Below are 20,449 nucleotides of genomic sequence, written 5' to 3'. Positions count from 1 at the left end.
CACCTCTCATTCTTACCTACATACACACAACTTCTCAGCTCTCACTCTTCTTTACAAATACAGCTTTCCAATGATGAGACCCTAATTCATTCAGAGCAATTCTACAAGCAACCAGGGGTGTGGGCAGACCTTGACTCCTCTGCTGCACAATACAGGCAGTATTTTGAGGAGCAATGAACTAAATGAGAGAAGGAACATACCCGAGAGCTGTCTAGCCAGCTGATGCATATTATGCACATTGTATACTCCAGAAAATATTTTCATTCTGAAACTCTAAGTTTCTTCCAGCAGGACAAATAATTTTCTAATTGGGAAGATAATTCATGCAGTTTTAACTAAGGGTACCAAGACTACTTTCTCAAGTGACTAGGTTTGATAATTGCTCTGTTTCTTCTAACTTAATCTACTAATATCTCTTTGCTTAAGTATCTTTGCAGGGATAATACTGAACCAAATCCATGGATACTAATTTTCCTGTATTTGAGAAGTGCTTCAGTCAGAATTTGGAAGTTGAGCCCATCTTAATCACAGCAGACCCAGACTCCTCCAAGCCCTGAGTACAATGAGGTGACTCAACTTCTCTACAACCAGCTTATCTCCAGTAACAGACTAAAAGCTGGATAAACCAAAAAGAAAATATGATGGGACCAGTCAAACCAGTTGGTCCATTCTTGTCTGCTTCCAACACCTACTCTCTATGTTCAGTCACCGTGTTCAAAATGGAGAAGTCCTGCTATTAAAAACTATCCAACCTGCTTCGATACTTAAGAAAATGGCAAGTGTCAGTATGTCAAGCAGAAACTGTAGCATATTGTCACATCTGGTTCATTCAGACCTGGTTATGTCACCTTATTGATAGGGGCACAGTCCACTGATAAAAGTGATAGACACATGCTTTTCCTCCATTGGAAGGTACCACAAAGATGTAACAAAGACAGCAGTCGCAGTTAAGTATCCACACTTCCCGAAGAGTGAGGAGAAGTGAGCTTCCTCCTTTCCACCCTGGCAATTATCACCTGCCTCCATCAGATGGAATGTAAATTCCTCCCACCTGTTGTACAGTTGCTGGGAGCTGAACGTGTAGAGCAAGTACAGGGTGTTCCCAGTGAGAAAGGCCAAGATCCAGAAGACAACCAATACTGATCTCTTCTCCTGAGCAACAAAAAGCAGAGAACATAAATTCCAAGTTTCAAGGGCTGCACTGAGTTCTGACTGCTGAAAAACGTAGGGCCAACCCAGGGATGCAACTAAGAATTCAGCAGTTAGTTATTTACATGGGACTAAGGCTCACAAATAAGCTGCTTGGGAAAGGCACTTACAACGCAAGCAGAAATGGCTCTCACTCACCCAACCTCTGCAGATAGAGCAACTTTAGAGAAATTAATGGAAGCACGCTGGTGGAAATGACAGCCTGGTTTGCAGAACGCAGTGTTCAAAGTTGGGATCTTTCTTGGGACATCTAAATTTTCCTGATATTTAAAATGCAGCTTGAGACACAATTTAAAGGAAGCCACTTCCATGTACTGTACTGCAGTTTTGAGCTTAAACCTGTGTGGAATGGCACGTTGAGAAAGGAGTGTTCTACCCAAAGTCACTAGGAAGGCTCAGCTGAACCAAAGGTAGTGTAACCCACTGCTTCATGCAGCACATGAGTGTTGTCTGAATACACGAAGGCTCTGAAACACGTATTTTAGATTCAAGACATAATTAAAGGTCCAAAGCAGTACAAATTCTACATTTCAATGCATGAGAAACGTTACAGATGGAAGCTGGAAGGCAGAAGATCTTGTCCTGGGTCTTGGCCCAGTGTAATTCTGGAGAGCAAATTTTGCTCTTGGGAAGGGGGAAAAAAAAAGCTTTATTAAGATGTATTAAGAATATGGCTATTTATAGCTATTCAACAGCCAGGGATGTTAGGTTGAGATTTAAAGCAGACAGATTAATGGGCACAGTGCTAGAAAGACAGAGGTGCAAAGTGCAGGGCAACAGCAATCTATTATATGACTGTGCAATTTATCTGCTCACTGAGCACCATATCACCTTTATTTCACTGCTACTGGTACATATAAACGTATGCTTGTGCCACCCATGTCATTTCTTACAAAAAAAGCAAGTCTTGTTTTGTGCTTTTGGTGCTGTCGAAGTATTTTGCTGACACTGGAGGTTGTAAAACCTGAGTAGATCCCCTGGTTTCTTTATATCCTAAGCGTAACATCAGGACAGCATTATAGAGACATTAACAAGCATTACACCTGCAAATCCTTAATCTGAACAATGAAACACCAGTAAACTACATCTCATTATGACTTAGTGAAACTGATTTCTGCTATACACAATGAGAAACTGAGGCAGAGAAGTGCTTGATGAAGCGCTGTCAGCCAGTGGCAGAGCCAGAAGCAGGTCTGCACCTCCCTGACTTTCCCTTCCTTGCTTTCCCAAAAGCACCAGTGGGGGGAAGTAGGTAGAAGTGAGGATTATGCCATAGTACACATACTCTGACAGGTCTGTATCTAAGAAACAGCATTCAGCCCCATGTTGCAAAAGAATTTTCAGTACAGGCGTTTTGTGTACTAAGAGAAATGCTGCTTGGGAGCAAAAGAAAGCAAGATGCTGTGCTTACCTTTAGAGCAACCTGCTCTCGGAGCGTGGAGTTGGCATAGGCAAATGTGCTGGCCATACCAATGCACACAGCAATCCCTGCAGGGAAAGGCACTGTGAGTATATATGGCTAAGAAGGAGGAACTTCAGCCCTGAGCCATCTGATGTCAGCACCCTCCAGCTCTAAAGAACAGTTACTGAGTAATATTCTGGATGCACCAGGAATTAAAAATAAGCAACTGAAAAACAGCAGTCTGGGCTCACAAAGTTCAAATACAAGCTGAACTGAAACAAAGAAATCACAACGAGCACTTGCCAGCCAGCCAAGGACAGTCTGGGCTGAGCAAATGCAAGACTTTGCAGACATAAATCAATGGTGGTTTGGGGCTATAAGCACAGTAAACTTAAGCATTACTGGCTTCTCCATGATGATAATCTCAGCATATTACACCAGTAAGGATCTTCAGACATGCCACACAAACCATGCCATAGAAGAGAAGGATTGGGTGAGTGCATTTTACATGACCACTGAAGGGCTGAAGTGCTCAAGCTCCAATACAGAAACGAGGACAGACGTTCTTTAGGGAACTCTGAAGATGTCAGCTGCAAGCTGTAACTGCCAGTGCTGTTGGGCTTGATCCTCAGACCCTACAGGAGAGACTGGGAACAGGTACAGAAAGGATCTCCCACTTGTCAGGATAGGAACAGATGGGACTAACACAGATGAAAACAGCTTGCATTGGAAGTCAGGGGAAAAAGCAGAGTTTGTTACCCCTTGCATTTTAATATGTCCCTTTCATGCTAGGATACCTGTAGATGCTGCCATGGGGATAAATACATCAGACATCACAGCAAGGTAGAACATACTGACCACCCTCTAGTTCACTTACAGTCCCAAAAGGACAGCTGCTTACCAAGCTTATGCTGGAAACAGACTTTAGCCAAGAGGATGAGGATGAAGGGAAGGCCCTTCTGCAGCCAACCAACCACTGCTTTTAGCTCCGAAAGCGCCGGTGCTGGAGTCCCAGCCTGCTCCTCACTGCCTTCCTCAGCGTGCCCGTGGCGGTCCCCTCCTGCCATGTGCAGAAGGGACGAACCACGGTGATGGCCATGGTGGAAATGATGGGGCTGCTGCCGGTGGTGAAACGGGGCTCCTTCTGTGCGAGTGGCTCCCTCCTCCCTTGGGGCCGGCATCTGAATGAACACCTCCCCGCCTCCTGCTGAAGAGCCCAGGACCAAACCCGACTGGAACGGCGCAGCTGTGATGGATCCCGAGGGGATTCCTGCCAGGCCAGAGAACAGCTGCTGTGGTGAGGAAGTCTCAGCCTTCAGACTTTCAAACACCCCACTTTCATCCACGCTGGTTTCAGAACTGACCGTTTGGCTCCGGTTTCTGCAGAGGGAGAGAGAAAAGTGATTGAATACAAATGAATGGCACAGAACGTCTCAGTCTCACAGCCCCCTCCTAACAGTATCGTTCTTCATGCACTGCCAGGATATGTAGGTCTGCAGGTAACAGATGTGATTTGCTCCTGGAAAGTCACAGCTGTAGAACGAGGGACCAACACTGTTCACAGTGCACCAGTTCTGAGGGTCAGAGCCCCCAAACAACCCCTTCCCCTCTGGAGGAACCAGATAGATAAGGCATCTAATATCTAATTCAGCATCTATAGTGATTTTAAGATTCACCAATCACAGAAAAAAATGTTTTATGTTCTCAGCAAAACAGACATGGATGTATGCAGGGACAGATCGGGCAGTGGGCAGAATTGGTCCTGGCACTGATTCTTTACTAAGTCTGTCGCATAGCCAGATTGCAAAATTAAGTTCTAGATATCTTCACCCTAACACCTAAAGAAAATATGCTTTTTTTCACCCGAGCCCAATACTGTAGTACTGAACATGTGGAAAGTTTGGATGAAAGGGGACAACAGAAGTAACACACAGAAAGAGTCCTCAGGCAGTAAATGCCCTACAGACAGCAAATACCTCCCTAACTTGCAAAAGAAGACTAAAGAATCAATAAGTACAGCAAGAGGCAAAGCCCACAAGTAAGGCATGTTGCACATTGCCACCTCTCCTGGTTTTAAGCCTTGGAGACTTCCAGCTGCAGAAATGGTGGTCACAAGCTGAGAAGCACACACAGGCACACACACGGCCTTGCCTTCAGTTTCTCTCTCCCACAGGCTCAGAAACCCCCCCAGGTTCCCCACGAGGCACAGAGCACTGCCTTCATCTGACTCCAGAGGCAGCTCCAAACCTCTCTGGGCACACATTTCCACTAAGTAAACTCCTCATAAGGCATTTTATAGTTACACCCCATTCCCAACGTCTCTCCACAGCAAGGGGAGAAGTCAACAAGACAAAGCACACCTCTCTTTGGTTCAAGTTAACCAGATGTTGAATCTTACACCAAGAACACAATGAGACAGATCTGGGAACAGAAACACACTGTGTGGGACTCAGTGCTACAGATAAATACAGAATTGTTTGCAACAACACTACCAGGATACGCAGCTTTTTAGCATGAAGGAACTAACCAGGCAATATTTAAAGACTAACATGGACGAAATGCTGAAACCAATGAAGCCAACCAAGTCACAACGTCGGTGGCAGCTGCATTTCATTGTACAGTTAGAAAACCTTCAGCCTACATCACTGATATCTATTTACCTCTACCTGCAAAACCAGCAGAAAATCCTTAGCGACCATTTGTGATCCAGACCTTTCACTCACAATCTCAGCTGAGCCAAAGAAAAAGAAGTCAGCACTAACTCTGGGAAAGCACAAGGGGACGTTTTGCACCAGAACAATGAGAGTGGCAAACCTCCCTTGTTGATGTTATGAAATGAACTAGGAGTATTCTGCTTCTAAATATTCACACATGTGAAGCTAGATGTAGATTCTGGAGTGACACCAAGAATCACCCCAACTCTTTACGAAGGCTCTGCTCATACGGATTGAGCTCTCAGGACTGGTGGTGCTCAGTACCCCTGCAGCACTGTGCTACTGTGCTGTGGTTGCTCTTCCAGAACCCCAACCATCCTGCTGCCTGAGCCAGCTGTCTGCATGTGCTGCAGCACATCACCAAAAGCAAAACACTGCAGTTGGCAGCAGCTGATAACTGACATGAAAGAGAAAAGTAAATCCGTCTCTAAGCCCAAACAGAAAACCTGGCTGTGTTCCACGCACAGGAAGTATTTGTCTCACTTCTGAGCTTTTGTCTTCTAAGACCAAGAGATGCATCACACACTTAAATCAGAACACTGCCACCTGCAGAGGAAAAGGTGGGAAAAACTGAAGAGGAAGCATTAAAGGCCAGGCTGGATGTGACTCTGGGCAGCCTGGTCTGGTGGTTGGTGACCCTGCACGTAGCAGGGGTTGAAACTGGATGATCTTTGTGGTCCTTTTCAACCCAGGCTGTTCTGTGATGCTATGTACCTTTCAGGAGGAGCGCTGTCAGTGTTGCTGCTGTGCCGTCTCTGCATTTTCCTCAACACCTTGAAACACAGCACACTCAACATCAACGCTGCCAGTCAGCAATTCCAGTGTGACTAGCAGAGATCCACCGAGCCAGAGAGCTGGAAAACCTCTTCAGCTGCTGACATAGCTGGTGTAAATCATCTGCTTCTCTGCAAGAGAGGCCTGCAGATGTTTCTCAGTACACTTGTGAAGAAACAGCTTTCAGATGGCAAATGGGAGCACACACAAACAGGTCTCCATGTTGGACAGGAATGAGGCAGACCCCCTTCTGCAGCACAGTGCAGCCCCCCAGGGCATGTAGCTGTATGGTGACATGGCCTGCCCTACATCCAACAGGGCAGCTCCAGCTGTAACGTGGATCAGTGTGTGCCCTCTGTAGCCTTCTTTCTCTTCTGAAGAAACTTGCAGAGAAACAAAGAGCAAAACTGTGGGGAAAAAAAGAAAAGAAAACATTTTAAATGAAAAAGTACAATTAAGGCATGACAATGTTCTTTTAAATAGGTAGCCCATCCCTTTTAGGCCACAAACTGCCATTAGCAAACCCTGCACGATGGTCAGAAATAGTACCCATGTATGCAACAGGAAACTGAGATACGTGCAGCCCCATATCTGTAGATCACACAGGTAAACTTCTGACTCTGTGAAAGGATGAGAAGAAAAGTAACACACGGTCTTCCCATCAAGCAGGCTGAGCTGGAACATCATGGGATTTGAGACACTGAGGACAGAAAACATCCGGGTTTTAATTTGGGATGCCAGCTTTTGGACACTGCTTTAGATGTTCACACAGATACACACACATACATCAAATACACACAAATAAACAAACAGTAAGGCAGGAAGAACATAACTTGCAACAGATGCTATGGAAAAGACACAGGCAGCCACTAGGAGCACCAGAAATGTAACTCTAATCGAAGTATTCTGGTCACCTAAATTACCAACACTCCCTTAAGTTCTTTTTTAACCAAAACAACAATTGACATGTGATGAAATAGCTGACCGTGCATACAGCACCGTCCCACCAGTGAGCAACTCTGAGGTCACTGCTTGCAATGAAACCTGGAGAACCCCTCGTTTGTTCCCAAACCATGAGAAGCCTCGCAGGTTGTATTAGCAGAGTGAGAAGAGCTTTCTAAATGACATGCAGCTCTATGGGGAAATAACTTTCTTCTGGCATCAACTATTAAGCGGACTGTGACACAAATGTTGAGTATTGAAGACATGAGGCTCCATGAGATGTAACCTGTTGTACGGGTATGGTCAGGTACCTCATAATAAATGGATGTTATTCTGGGCTATGGTCAGGTACCATGTAAATAGATGTTATTCTGGACAGTGTGGTTGACGTGCCTGAGGGATGAGATGCCATCCAGAGAGATCTAGGCAAGCTGAGCAATGGGCCCAGGAGAACATCATGAGCTTCAGCCAAGCCAAGTGCAAGGTGTGCACTTTGGTTGTGGCAACCCCTGCTATCAGAACAAGCTGGGGGAGCACAGCCCTGCCACAAATGACACAGAGGTACTGGTGGAGAGCAGCTGGACCAGCACTGTGCCCTCACAGCTGAGAGAGCCAACTGTACCCTGGGCTGCATCCAAAGCAGTGTGGCCAGCAGGGCGAGGGAGGGGATTTGCTCCTCTGCTCCATGCTGGGAGACCTCACCTGGAGTGCTGCATCCAGATGGGGAGTGCTCAGCGCAGGAGAGACACGGGGCTGCTGGAGCACAGCCAGAGGAGGGCTCAGGGGTGGGAAACTGCCCTATGAGGACAGGCTGAGAGAGCTGGGGCTGTGCAGCCTGGAGGAGGGAGGGCTGTGGGGAGAGCTAAGAGAGGCCTTCAGTACTATAAAGGGAGCTACAAGAAAGAAGGGGACAGAATCTTTAGGGTCTGTTGTGACAAGAGGAAACGGGTTCAAACGAAAAAAAGGAAGATTTAGACTGGATATAAAGAAGTTTTTTCACACTATGGGCGGAGAGGCACCGCACAGGTTGCCCAGAGAGATGGCACTGCTCCATCCCTGCAGACACCCAAGGCCAGGGGACGGGGCTCTGAGCACTGATGGAGCTGTGGGTGCCTCCGTGCATCGCAGGAGGGAGGATGAGATGGGCCTTTAGGGGTCCCTTCCCACTCAAACGACGGTATGGCTCCATTATTCCCTACCAAAAGGCACTCTGCTCTGACACCGGCTGGCTGTGCTCTTTCCACCTTCCAGCAGCTTCAGCAGCAGCTGCAGCACGGATCGGCGAGCACAAAGCCGCATCAGCGCCCAGCAAGGGCACATCCCCACGCTCACATACCCCCGCAGATACGCACCACAACACACAGCGCGGACTCCTCTCCCCGCTCCGCTCGGCCCGTACTCACCCTGCAGCCCCACACCGCCCCCAGCCGCGGCCGCGCCCCTCCAAGCAACGCACATCCCGGCTCCGCCCCGCAGCCGGCGGAAGCGCTCGGGCCGCGTTCGTCGGGAGCGGCGCCGCCGCGGCCGGAGATGGCGATAGCGATGTGGGGCTGAGCCGCCATGGTGCCGTGCGGGGCCGTGCTGTGGCGGCGGCTGCTGAGGAAGCGTTGGGTTCTCGGCGTCGTCTTCGGGCTGTCCCTCGTGTATTTCCTCAGCAGCACCTTCAAGCAGGTCGGGGCGGGAGGAGGACGGGGCTGGGGGGGAGTGGGAATGGGAAGCCGGTTTGTTTGGTTGTACTGAATGTTTCTCTCCTTGCAGGAAGAACGGACGGTGAGAGACCGGAACCTCCTTCAGGTGCAGGAGCACGAGCAGCCCATCCTATGGAAGGAGCAGTTCAGCTCGGGGAACGGCAGCCACCTGAGCAACCAGTGCCGGAACTCCGTGCAGGGGAAGCTGCTCATCACGGACGAACTGGGTATGCTCGGTGCTGAGAGCTCGGCCCGTGTGCTGGCCTGGGAACAAGGGCTCCTTATTAGAGCACCTGACAGCTGAGCCTCACTTGTTGATGTTTCCGTGCTCACATTGTATTCATATTACAGGCACAACGCCTGTGTGTGTGGCTGTGCTGTTAGCAGGGCTGCCTTGGATCCAACAAACGCCAGTTGCCCTCACACAGCACCTAAATGTGCAGCACTGAGTGCAGGGTGGTTGCTTGCAGAGCTATTTGTATCCCCCTGCAGTGCCTTCCTGTGGTCAGGCGTGTTAGCAAGAGTAATCGAGGAAACCTGATTGGCACAATTAGTGCTCAGCTGCAGCTAACGAGCTCATCCGACACTTGTAAACCCTGGGATATTTCTATTGCAGATTCTCAGGTTAACTCCGGGTGTTCAGTAGATGGATCCTGCCATGGCACGTGCCTCATGTGGCTCCGGTGCTGGGCTGTTCTTGGCCAGCAATGAAAGGCTGTATAAAAATAACGATAATAAAAACCAGTACATCTTTTGTGATTTACCGCCTCAATATTAAACGTAGAGCTCCTGAGTTAATGCTCTCTGCTGATTCACCAAGGTCTCTGAAATCTGTGGTGCCTTTCCCCATCCAGCAGAGGTGGTGAAGCTTCCATAAGGATGCGTGCTATGTTGTTGTAGCCTATTGAGAGCTCCTGTAAACAGTGAACATCACAGCTACTTTGTTTGGATGAATCTAAGTCCCTTTTTCATATTGAACAGTAAAGAGAGTTAAACAGATTCAGAGCAGGTAAAGGAATGTCTGTCAGTTTTGTTCCAGGTATAATCACCGTGGTTACCCTTTCCAGTGGCAACAATAAACTATGCCCATGAGATATCGTAACTGTATGTATCTGATATCATTACTGCATGTAAAGAATGGTGCTCTGTATACCCCCTAGATGAGGTACGTAATAGTTGTGCAGACAGCACCAAGCTGTTGTACAGCTCAGCTCTATGTCCAAGTATTGCTTCAAGTAATTGCTATGCAGGACTGTCAAACAGTGTATTTTACCTTTATCATTTCCATAGAACATACGTGGAATAAATCTTCTCAGTTCTTCCTATCTTTGGTGTTTTTCAGGCTACATCTGTGAGAGGAAGGACTTGCTGGTCAATGGCTGTTGTAATGTCAACGTGCCCAATACAAAGCTATACAGCTGTGACAGCTGCCTTCCCAATGGCTGCTGCAGTGTGTATGAGTACTGTGTGTCCTGCTGCCTGCAGCCCAACAAGGTACACAGACCTTTTGCTTTTCAGCTGTGGCTAAAAGCTCTTGCTTGTCAGGAGCCTTTTCCTTAGGGGGGGGCCATTCCTGTTCCCTGAAGGGTGAGAGAAGCCTGTGGTAAGCTATAAATAAAAGCTTAATAGAAATAAGTCAAAAAATCCATCCTTTCCACCTTGGAGAGAAAGTAACGGGAGCTCTGCAGCAGTTCAGCTTTAGAGGCGTTGTGTTTGCTGAAAGGAAGTGACTGTAGAAAAGCTATTCCAGACAGTACAAGAGCTCCCTTACCTTCTGCTGGCCAAGGCTCCTCTGGGTTCTCTCTCCTGTTGGAATGCCATGACGTTAACCTTGGGGTGCTTGCTAGTAGACAGCTCTGCTTGGAAGTTCTGTTCCTCTGAGATTTGAACTGTGTAGGTTTTGACTACTTTATTGAAACAAGGTCTTTTTTTGGTTGTTTCTATTATTTTCTTGCTCACCACTTTAGCAACATCTTCTGGAACGTTTCTTGAACCGGGCAGCCATGGCTTTCCAGAACCTCTTCATGGCAGTGGAAGATCGTTTCGAGCTGTGTCTGGCAAAATGTAGGACTTCATCACAGGTAAGGCACTGGGATGTGTAATACCTGAAAAGTGCCCTTGGTCCTACAGTTCATTGCTCTGTCGTGCTTACAAAATGCAGTTGGAGGTGTCGTGCAGCTGGAGTACTTAATAGTGCAATAGGAATGAATTGTTAATGAAGGGCTCTAAAATGCCCTTTGCGAAATGCCACTGGAACTTTGATGAGTAGTTCTGTCTACCAAAGCCATGCACATCTCAAGTACAAACTTTGTGCCTTGCTGGCTTAGGACATTTGGTGATATCGCAAATGGTTGAGGCTGGAAGGGACCTCTGAAAGTCCTCTGGTCCAGCTCCATGCTAGAGCTGATTGCCCAGGTCAATGGCCAGCTTGCTTCTGAAGACCTCCAAAGAAGCAGACTGTGTTTGTTCTATTGCCTGTAAGCTGCACAGTGTTTAGAGTGAGCCTCCTGTGTTCCAGTTTGCACCCTCTGCCTCTTATCTTGGCACTGTGTGCTGCTGAAAGGACCCCAATTCTTTCCTCTTCCATTGCTGAAGCATAGGTAGCACTTTGGAATGGATGAATTACCATCTCACCTATTTGGAGTAGCCTCCAGAAAATGAATTTCTAGTTACGTTTCACTGTGAAAATGCTGTAACATAGCAACTGTCTTTATATATGTTGGGAGTGCAGTGATATTTGACTATGGAAGGTACTGTACTCTATGGAAGAGTTTGGGAAGTTTTTGCATGCTTTTACTCTGGGTTTTAACCCTCAATGGAGAGGTATATTGTTACAGTATGTATGAACTGTTAAAGTATCTCCTGTTCCCAACAGAGCGTGCAGCATGAGAACACCTACAGAGATCCAATTGCTAAGTACTGCTATGGTGAATATCCCCCAGAGCTGCTGCCTGTTTGAAAGCCGCAGGATCTGAGCAGCAAGGCGAAGGAACTGGAGACTAGAATCCAACAGAGCAAGACAACAGCTGCTGCCTTACAAGAGCCTCAATGTAAATGGTTTATGGTGTTTTTGGTGGCAAACCCAGACTTGCAAGGAGTAAGCAAGAGACTTATGTTCTGTGGGATTGAATCTTGCTTCCTTCAGCTGATGTTGTGCACATGCTTTGGGGCACCAGAAGGGCATTCTTTGAAGCAATCTTCTACAATAGCATGTGTTTTAGGACACATGGAGTGGATCTAGCCTATAAAATATCATAGGAAAACAGTCTAATGTAGCTTTGCAGCTGTACCTGTAGGCTCAGTGGTCCCCGCAGTCCGGAGACTTCCCAGAATGGCAGTAATAATGACAGAACCTTTGCTTATAGGGAGTAAAGCGTGCCTGTTGTTTCTCTGGAGCACTATCCCGGTGTGCATGGCGTACTCTACATCTGTAATTATGAATTATTTATTCAGTTTATATGGATTTCCAGCTGGAAGTATTGATGCTTTGCATAGCTAGTTGTTGATGCCTTTCAGCCCCTGTTTCTTTGTGTCACGTAAAAAGGGTATTTTGCATCCTGACTAAAATTGATTGGTGTTTTTCCCTCCTTAGTCTAAAGGATTTGTACTGGCTTTCATGGCTATAGTGCTTATGTTCCTCTTGGTGAGTTTAAAGCATTTGGAACTCCAATGGAGTTGTTATCTGCCAAAGTCCCCTAGAATGAGAGAAGAGCAGAGATCTCCCTGTGGTGGGACCTTTATTGTCTGTAAGTGCTTTCCTTAGTTCTCTGCAGCAGTTTCCTTGAGGAGGAGTGTTAGCCTTGCAAGCAGCTCTCTGTCTGTCCACTTGCTGACAGGAAGCAAAGAAGGTTTATTTGCTTGAACTTGTTCTGGACTCAGTAATTCAATTGTGTTCCACTTCTGGTTGTGCAGGAGGCAAAAGGGTGGAGTTCTTCCAGGATTCTTGCCTCATTACAGCTTTGTTCATGAATTTATTATGCTAGAATGGTAGAATATGGTGCAAGCCCTTCTCTGGGGCAGCCACGTTACGTGAGTTTCAGCCTTCTCAGAATGGCATTAGAACAGGGTTTGTTCTGGTTTTCTGCAATTGACTCCTTACGTAAGGCTGCTCAACACAGGGGAGATGGGTAGAGGCCATGTAAGATATGTGCACTTTCCCTGCTTGTCACTGTGTGAAGGCCAAGCACCAGACAAAACTGGGTTGTTTTTGCTATGCAAAGCCTCATTTCCCCTGTTTTTACCCCAGCCATCTCTGTGCAGCAAGGCCACTTCAATGATTCTGACTTTGCATATGCATGTTTAAACTGTTGCTTCCTATTCCCAGTCTGAAAGAAAAAACAATCCACAGAGGCTTTGTTAAGAAAACAGGCGCGGTGGTGAAGTGTCCTGGTGCAAAAGATCTCTGTATGATGCTACATCTTATGTTTCCAGTTAAAATTCCATGCAATATAAACGAGTAGCATTACCAACGGCCTGATAAAATCCACTTGCACTGTTTTCATTGTTCTTTCCCAGAACTCATCGGGTGAGATATTGATTCTGTCAGCAGATTCTTCTGAAAGTCTTGTTTCTCCCAAAGCTGTAGCGTGAGTGGTTTATCTGGATGGAGACGTCTTCCCTTTGCTGCCATCCTATGGCAAGTCGCTGCAGCAGGCATGATGCAGGGTGAAGGTGCAATATGAAATGCTGTCTTAAGAGGGTAGCAGAGGTTTCTTGCTTCTCTTTTCAATGTTAAACAGATTGTTCACCTCCCTTCCACACTTAGTAAGGGGAGGTCATCGGGTTGGTCTTGTTATATCACTCCTAGTGGGATGTATTCCACGTGTCGCATTGCTGCACTAAGATTGAGGTACTGATGCCTTACCCTGAATTTCTTTTCCAACTTGGTATTTATTCTTCTGCTGATAATATCTCTGCCTCGAAGCAGCAATTGTGAGAAATCATAAGAACCAACTTCATGTGATAGTGGGATGCAATAGTGGGAGTTCCTGCTCCCTCTCAGAGGGATGTTCAGCAGTATGTTGTGACCGCTGCCCATTCACTGTGGCAGAGGGTGCATCTTCCCTGTTTGTTAGGCTGTTCAAATTGTCTCTTTTGTGTGTTAAATCATTAAAAGTGTATCTGTGTTCCAAAATACTGCCTCTTCTCATGTCTTTCCTTGATCTACAACATAACTTGATGTCTGTTGTTTACAGTAATATTCATAGCAGTGAAAAATGGCAGCAAATCACATCTAATGAAGAGCAGGTATGATATCTGGCTATCCCAATTTGGAAAGAGAAACCAATGGCAGAAGGGCAAAGCAGTAATCACTATAGCTGCTTTGGCTGAACTTGACTGTTTGGCCTTGAAGGCTTTTGCTGTGCTGCTCTGCTGGGGTGGTGCTGGGAGAACTGGACTAAAAATTCTTAATGTGGTGGACTGGAGTTCTGGTTTGAGGCCAAGACAAAACTTGTGATGAGTTGGGGTCATGGTTTCTACATTTGCAATCTCACTCTTATTTGCAGTTTGTCACTTGAGCTCCTTTCAGTGCTGGGGCTGTAATCACTCAGAGGAATTTCAGGCAAGCTAAGTGAGGATTAGCAGATTATGAATATAAAGCAAATCCTCAATGTGAGTCTTATTTCTGACATGCTTTCAAAAAGCAAATGCTTTTCTGACTGTCCTCGTCATTTTGCTGGACAAGCTTGAGCTTTAGGATTTGTTCTGTCTTGTGCTGGTCACTTAAACTGTGAACACACTGATTCCTTTAGCTTAGCTCCATTGTGTGGTGTTTGCTCTTTGGTTATTCTAGTCTAGAAGAGGTGGGGGAGGAGACCAAAAAAAATCCTCTAACACAGCAAGTTTAACAGGAATGGAGTACAGCAAATGACTGGTGCTTTAATTAGAGTCCTCTATGTTGTTTTACAACCTGGAGCAAGCAGCTATGTGTGGAAGAGGGAAAAATGCCAACTTCAAAACCTGTGGGGAGTGATGTGAGAGTACACGGTTGTTTGGTTTTTTTTTAATCAATATCTGATTAAAAAGGCAGTTCTATCTAATATTTTCAAAGACATCTGACTTGTGGCAACACGTGTGTTGTCTACGTGATGATTTCTGGTTTTGAGGCAGTCAGGTTACAACAGATTTTCCTTAATAAATTGTTCTTAATAGCTTAGAAGTAATGATCTTATTCCAGAACTCTCAAGATGCCTTCGGACTGAAGTATTTTGTTGCTGTGACCGGCTGTTTCACCTTGCAGCAATTGGACAGATCAATACGGCGGGAAAAGGTGTTTCACCAGAGGTGTGATGATGGAAGGACCGGCACAACAGAAGGGTACTACTGAGGAAGGGAAGAAGATTGCTCACCCATATCAGAAGATTCCAGGCTCACAGGGGAAAGCTCCACCAAGGAGGGATCTCTAAGAAAAGCCCTTCAATGAGTTCTAAGAGGTGCAGCCAGGCTCCAGCCCTTCCTATCACACAGCTGAATTGCCTTCACCTGTGCTCCTAGGGCTGACCAGGTCCTTCTCCCAGGTGCTCCATCAGTGCTTCAGGCTGGGACTCAGCAGTTCCCATACGAACCTGCAGTGTAACACAGTCACAGAACAGAGAAAACTAAAAAATTATTCCAACTGAGAAGCTCATCTTGTAGAAGCCCTTCCAGTACATATTTCAGTTAAGAGAATAGAATACAAATTACGGCTGCAAAAGAACTGGAGGCAGGTGTTGGTTCACCTGTAGTTTTCCATGGGAGAGATTACAATTAATCTGTTTCCATTATTAATGGTTGAACTCTGGGCTGGCAAAGGATTTCTTGCCAGTTGAACAAAGCTTCCAATAAAGTACAGCTCACACTTATCCAATACATTCTCTGTCTCTCTGGATGCACCTACAGAGTGGGAATCAAGGTGAGTGCAGATCAGGTGCCAAATGTTTTTGTTCCGTTCCTGACCTGCACAGGATCTATTTAAGTCCCTTGGTGCCAGAAGACACCTCTGCTCACATAGTTTGTATTGCTTCTGTGAAGCATTTAATGTGTCTTTTGGTATGAGTAGAATGGCTTGGGTTGGAAGGGACTTCAGCTATCACCTAGTTCCACCTGCTGCCACGGGCAGAGCTGCTAAACACTGCACCAGGCACCAGCTCAGACTCCCCAGGGCCCCATCTGTGGCCTTGGGCACCTCCAGGATAGGACACCCACAGCTCTGTGGGCAGCATGGGCCAGCACCTCACCACCCTCTCAGTGGAAGATTTCACTGACATCCAATCTACATCTTCCCTCTTTAAGTTTTATACCATTCCCCTTGTCCTATCATTATCAACCTGTGTAATAAGTTGATTTCCCTTCTACTCATAAGCTCCCTTTAAGGATTGGAAAGAGTAATACTGACCTCCACATGTGTAGGAAATGATGCTGCTGGGAGAAGTGGGTGAAGATAGGCTGAGCACCTGACTTACAGCCAATGTGACATCCCAGGCTGTAGGCATGTGCATCCATTAGCTTGGTGACACAGGTGGGGCAGTGTGCCCACCAGTCCCAGCTGCTGGAGGTCTCACGGAGACAAGCACCAACAGTGCCCTGGCTGGCATCAACACTGACATGCTGCTTTATCTCAGCATGAGATTTGCTTACTTGGAGGTTTCCTTGGTCTGCCTGCCTGCTGTGGTGGTTTTCTTAAAACAAATCTCCCATTTTCTAAGAAGTAAGGAACAGGAACTTCAAATTGTCCCCTCACACCTCTGCTTTCCTCCTCCCTTTCCCACCTGCTGCACCAAGAGCTCTGTTTCTGTTTTTTGCCTCACTGCCACTCTAAACACACTTTCATTTTCCTGCTCTGGTTCCCCTTGATGTTTTTTTTTCCCCCAGGCTCTCATATCTTCTCTCCCTCTTGCTACTCTGCTTTGGGTCCGTCTCACTGAAGGTTGAAACAGAACAGCAGGAATCTTCACTCCCAGAGGAAACGTTCCTTTTCCAAGTAAGCAAAGGTACTGCAGTGCTCTCCCTGCTATTGAGGCAACAGAGTATCCCCATTTTGATCCCTTCTTTCAATTTGTCTTCACCCCACTTTGATCAGGCTCTAGCTGTTGCTCCCAGTTTCCTCAGCCTGCCTTTGCTATGAGTATTTATGCAGAATTCTGTGGCATCATGGTTGCAGTATGCGTTAAAGGGCACACTGACACCTAAGCAGAACTCTGGGAGAGAAAAGCAGGGCTCTCCTGTGCTGTCGTGTGGGGTAGGAAGCAGAGCAGGAGTGTTGCTGCTTCTCCCATGCTTCCCCCTAGGAACTAGGATCTGGGTCCCACTGTACAGATACATCTCTGATGTATGGATTTGTATGTGGTTTAATGGGCCAAAAGTAGCACCTGCATCTGTTATGTCAGAATGAACCCTGATGAGCTGTACTTGTGGACCTACCTCTTGCTGTATGGAAGCCCAGCCCTATTACCCTGAAGAGTAATGCCACATAAATAAATACACACGTGGCATTTGGGATGACTTTCCTGTCCTGATACTTTGTAAGTTCAAGCTGGGCTCTGTCTGCATCATCTGTATTCCTACTGGTGAAAGATTTGCACTTGGAAGTGAGATGAATCAGTGAAGCCTCCCTGCAGGCATTGAAGGCCAGGCTGGTTGTGGCTCTGGGCAGCCTTGTCTGGTGGTTGGCAACCCTGTACATAGCAGGGGGTTGAAACTGGATGATCACTGTGGTCCTTTTCAACCCAGGCCATCCTATGATTCTATGATATGATTCTATAATGCATGAAGACAAGCATAGTATCATAGTATCATCATAGTATCGTGCGAGTTGGAAGGGACCTTAGAGATAGAGTTAAACCCAAATGTTCAGTGGTTGCAAGAGAGGCCTGCTTCTCACACCACAGCAAGTTTGTGCTTGTTTATTGTCTGGAGGTGAGTACTGATGTCACGGCGCTTTAAGTTCCTCTTTACAACTGTAGAGGTCTCATTTTTCCATTCCTGGTGTGAGAGCTGAGGTTTCTGTGTGTCTGCCTTACTGTAACAAATGGGACTCATGAGTTGGCAATAAGGAGAGCCCTGTTATCTCTGCAGTGTGAATACAATACAAACCCAACTGCGCCCTGTAGTATCGTGGCTTTTTTCAATGCAGCAGATGTAAACTCCTTTGTGGTTTTGGGTTTGGCTTTTTCAGGGTGTATGGGGAATTGTTAATCACAGCCTGAACCTCTGAATAATCAGCTGAGGCAAGTGTCAGGTCAGCTGTGGGAGCACAGGTGAGAGTCATTTAGCTGTGCTCCCAGAAAGGGTGGAGCTTGACTCCACGTCCTCTAGGCCTCATTTAAGGGCTGACCACCACAAAGGCAGCATCTCTTGGAAACAGCTCCCTGGTGGAGATTGCCTCAGCATTTCCTAGTGAAAGCATCCATATTGGTGAGTTTTCCCTCATAAATACAATCTTTTGAATATCTGTCTTTTGAATATCAAGGTTAGAGTGGGAAGGTGTATGGCTGGCACTTGCTCCATCAGAGATGGTGGTTTCACAGGTAGGTCAGGCAGGGTGAGGCCTGCACGCTCTGTTGTTTCTAACAAGCAGATAATGAATATGCTTCCAGAATTCGTGTTTCTTATAGTGGAAGCTGCAGCTGCCTGTGATCTGTGTCTCTGTCAAGGGAAAGTGAGGTGCAGTTAATTCGGGTCTGCACAGCAGAGATGTATTGATCAGGGCTCTCCTTCCCATGGCTGGATGTCTGCCATCGCTGTTCTAGGGCTACGCATCAAAATGGGTTGGTAAAAACAAGGACATGTTGCCTTAGTGCTGGGAGTGATGAGAATGTACCGGGCAGCTTCAGTGCTGAGCCTTGACAGCTTCAGAGCAATTCAGCTCCAGCCTCAGAGGGTCAGGAAGACACTAAAATCAAGTGAAAAGGGTGCATCTTGTGCATGTCATTGCAAATACACTGCGTGAGTAGCTATAAGGTTAAAACCATGGATTCCATGTGAGCAGCTTGCTCTGGATCACAGGATTTCAGGCGAAAATGAGCAAAACAAGACCTGTTCGTGGCACCTGGGTGAAGTTACACAGAGCTGCTTGCAGAAGTACCAAACGTTGTAAGAATTAAATGGAAAGGACACTTCCTTCTCTGCTCCTTCTCTACTAGCAGTACTTGGGTGCAGGTGATGGCATGCATTATAGCTACTAGTTTGCATATGGCAGCGTGTTGTTTCACACAAAACTAAAAATCCTCGTATTCTGGTTTTGTAATATGCACTGTAGTGACATTTTATCGTCCTTCTCCCACTTTTCCTTCCTGTTTTGCACCTGTTTTGTTCATGTGTTACACAGAGAAAGACAGACACCAACAGGTTTGCTAATTACTAGAAGATTCTGTCGAGCCTCATGCTATTAGCTGAAGTAACAGAGTGCAGTGGCTCTCACACTTCTCGTTGTATGAAGTCCTTTGGTGCAGTAGGACAGTCTTCTGGGGCTGTCAGCAATAGCTTTTGATTTTCCACACCTGCTGTTTTCTTTTGTCTCAGTGTGCAATATTGCAATCCTCCTCATCTTTCCAGAAGGGCTGTTAAGGGTGCAGTGCTGTCATCCCCTCTCATCCCCAGTTTGTGCTAGGAGCTAGCAAATCCGAGTGTTGGCATGCTGAGCACCATGAAGGACCATCATTTGACTGGTGGCAGTCCTCGTTCCCACTGGTTGCATCACTTCTGTCAGCTATCAGCTTTTACTCCTGTACCCAAAGGGAAGGTATTTACCCTTGCTGCATTTTTTGCTGCTGTCACCTGTGCTTCCATCCTCAGTGCAACCCATTGCTCTTGTCAATGTCATCTCCTTCAGCCGTGTTTACTGCAGCACACTTTTTGTCTCGTCGCTGTGATTATATCAGCTCCCATGGTTGTACTTTCTCCTCGTTACTGAAATAAAGTTAACATTAATGAGAGTCATGCAGCTAAACCTTTGCTCACCTCACTGGAAATCTATTCCAATGGTGAAAAGGAGATGCGTGTGGATCTGTGTAAATCCAGCTTTCTTCCCACCCCCACCTCACTACCTACTGTGTGTTAAGGAAAGTATTTTGTTACTATGTGCAGATGATGCAAAAAAATCCATATACATTATCCAGCATTAGTGAGGACAAATGGCATTGGTTAAACACTGGTCTGCTACACAATTCCTTTATGACTGAAGGTTGAGTATTAATGCTGTGTGTGAGAAGGGTTTCTTCTATCTGGCTCCCACAGTAAATTAGCTCTAGAGCACTTGGGGATGCTAGGGGATATGCTAAGAAAGCTGAAGTTATCACCACATGCTACAGTACTTACGCCTATAAATGAGATGTAGCATTGAGGGAGAGGTGGGAATTGTTTATTAAGAACACGGCGAGCCTTCAAGCTGAAAGGAGAAATGTACCTAGATGAGCAAAAGTTAATGAGATGTGACAAACATGCATGGTGTGTGCGCTGAGTGAAGTTCATAGGATCTCTTTTCTGATCAGAATTTAGATTTACCATAAGAGCAGCCATCCAACTACTGGTTGCTGCAAGGGAAGACATTTAGGTGGAGATGGTTTGGCTTTTTGATCTCTTGTTGGCTCGTTTGCTTTTAGTTTTGGTTTGTTCATCTGTTTTAGTGACAGATTTGGAGGAAAAAGATTCTCTTTTCATTAAATCCTCTTGCACACAGCTGCTGTGACCTGGTTCTGTGCTGTCCAAGGCCACAGCACAGGTTAATGGGAAAGGTACTGCTG

The 20,449-nt window shown here is 46.4% G+C and overlaps 2 protein-coding genes across 5 annotated transcripts in view; one reads left to right on the top strand and one right to left on the bottom strand.

Annotated features, from left to right (window-relative positions):
• The window catches only part of RNFT2 (ring finger protein, transmembrane 2), a 30,716-nt gene extending 22,212 nt beyond the window's left edge, over nt 1-8,504 (bottom strand). For 3 of the 4 annotated variants that reach the window (XM_072350716.1, XM_072350715.1, XM_072350719.1), the window contains exons 1-5: nt 8,394-8,478; nt 6,040-6,506; nt 3,513-3,991; nt 2,621-2,697; nt 1,052-1,152 (exon numbers count right to left, since the gene is read on the bottom strand). In XM_072350716.1, coding sequence (XP_072206817.1) covers nt 1,052-1,152; nt 2,621-2,697; nt 3,513-3,991; nt 6,040-6,122 — 740 coding nt within the window. In that variant the 5' untranslated portion in view covers nt 6,123-6,506; nt 8,394-8,478. Of the gene's footprint in view, nt 1-1,051; nt 1,153-2,620; nt 2,698-3,512; nt 3,992-6,039; nt 6,507-8,393 lie in introns of all 4 variants that reach the window. The other variant, XM_072350718.1, reaches the window with a different exon arrangement.
• On the top strand, nt 8,505-13,879 carry SPRING1 (SREBF pathway regulator in golgi 1). The gene is made up of 5 exons (XM_072350720.1): nt 8,505-8,712; nt 8,800-8,956; nt 10,072-10,223; nt 10,697-10,810; nt 11,605-13,879. Exons 1-5 carry the CDS (start codon nt 8,602-8,604, stop codon nt 11,686-11,688), a joined length of 618 nt encoding a protein of 205 aa, XP_072206821.1. The 5' UTR covers nt 8,505-8,601; the 3' UTR covers nt 11,689-13,879.
• The last annotated feature ends 6,570 nt before the right edge of the window (nt 13,880-20,449 follow it).

This window comes from Excalfactoria chinensis, chromosome 16, assembly GCF_039878825.1.
Source record: "Excalfactoria chinensis isolate bCotChi1 chromosome 16, bCotChi1.hap2, whole genome shotgun sequence".
NCBI classification, from domain to species: Eukaryota; Metazoa; Chordata; class Aves; order Galliformes; family Phasianidae; genus Excalfactoria; species Excalfactoria chinensis.
The sequence above is the reverse complement of the archived record's forward strand: the minus strand, read 5'-3'. Positions and strand labels throughout refer to the sequence as shown.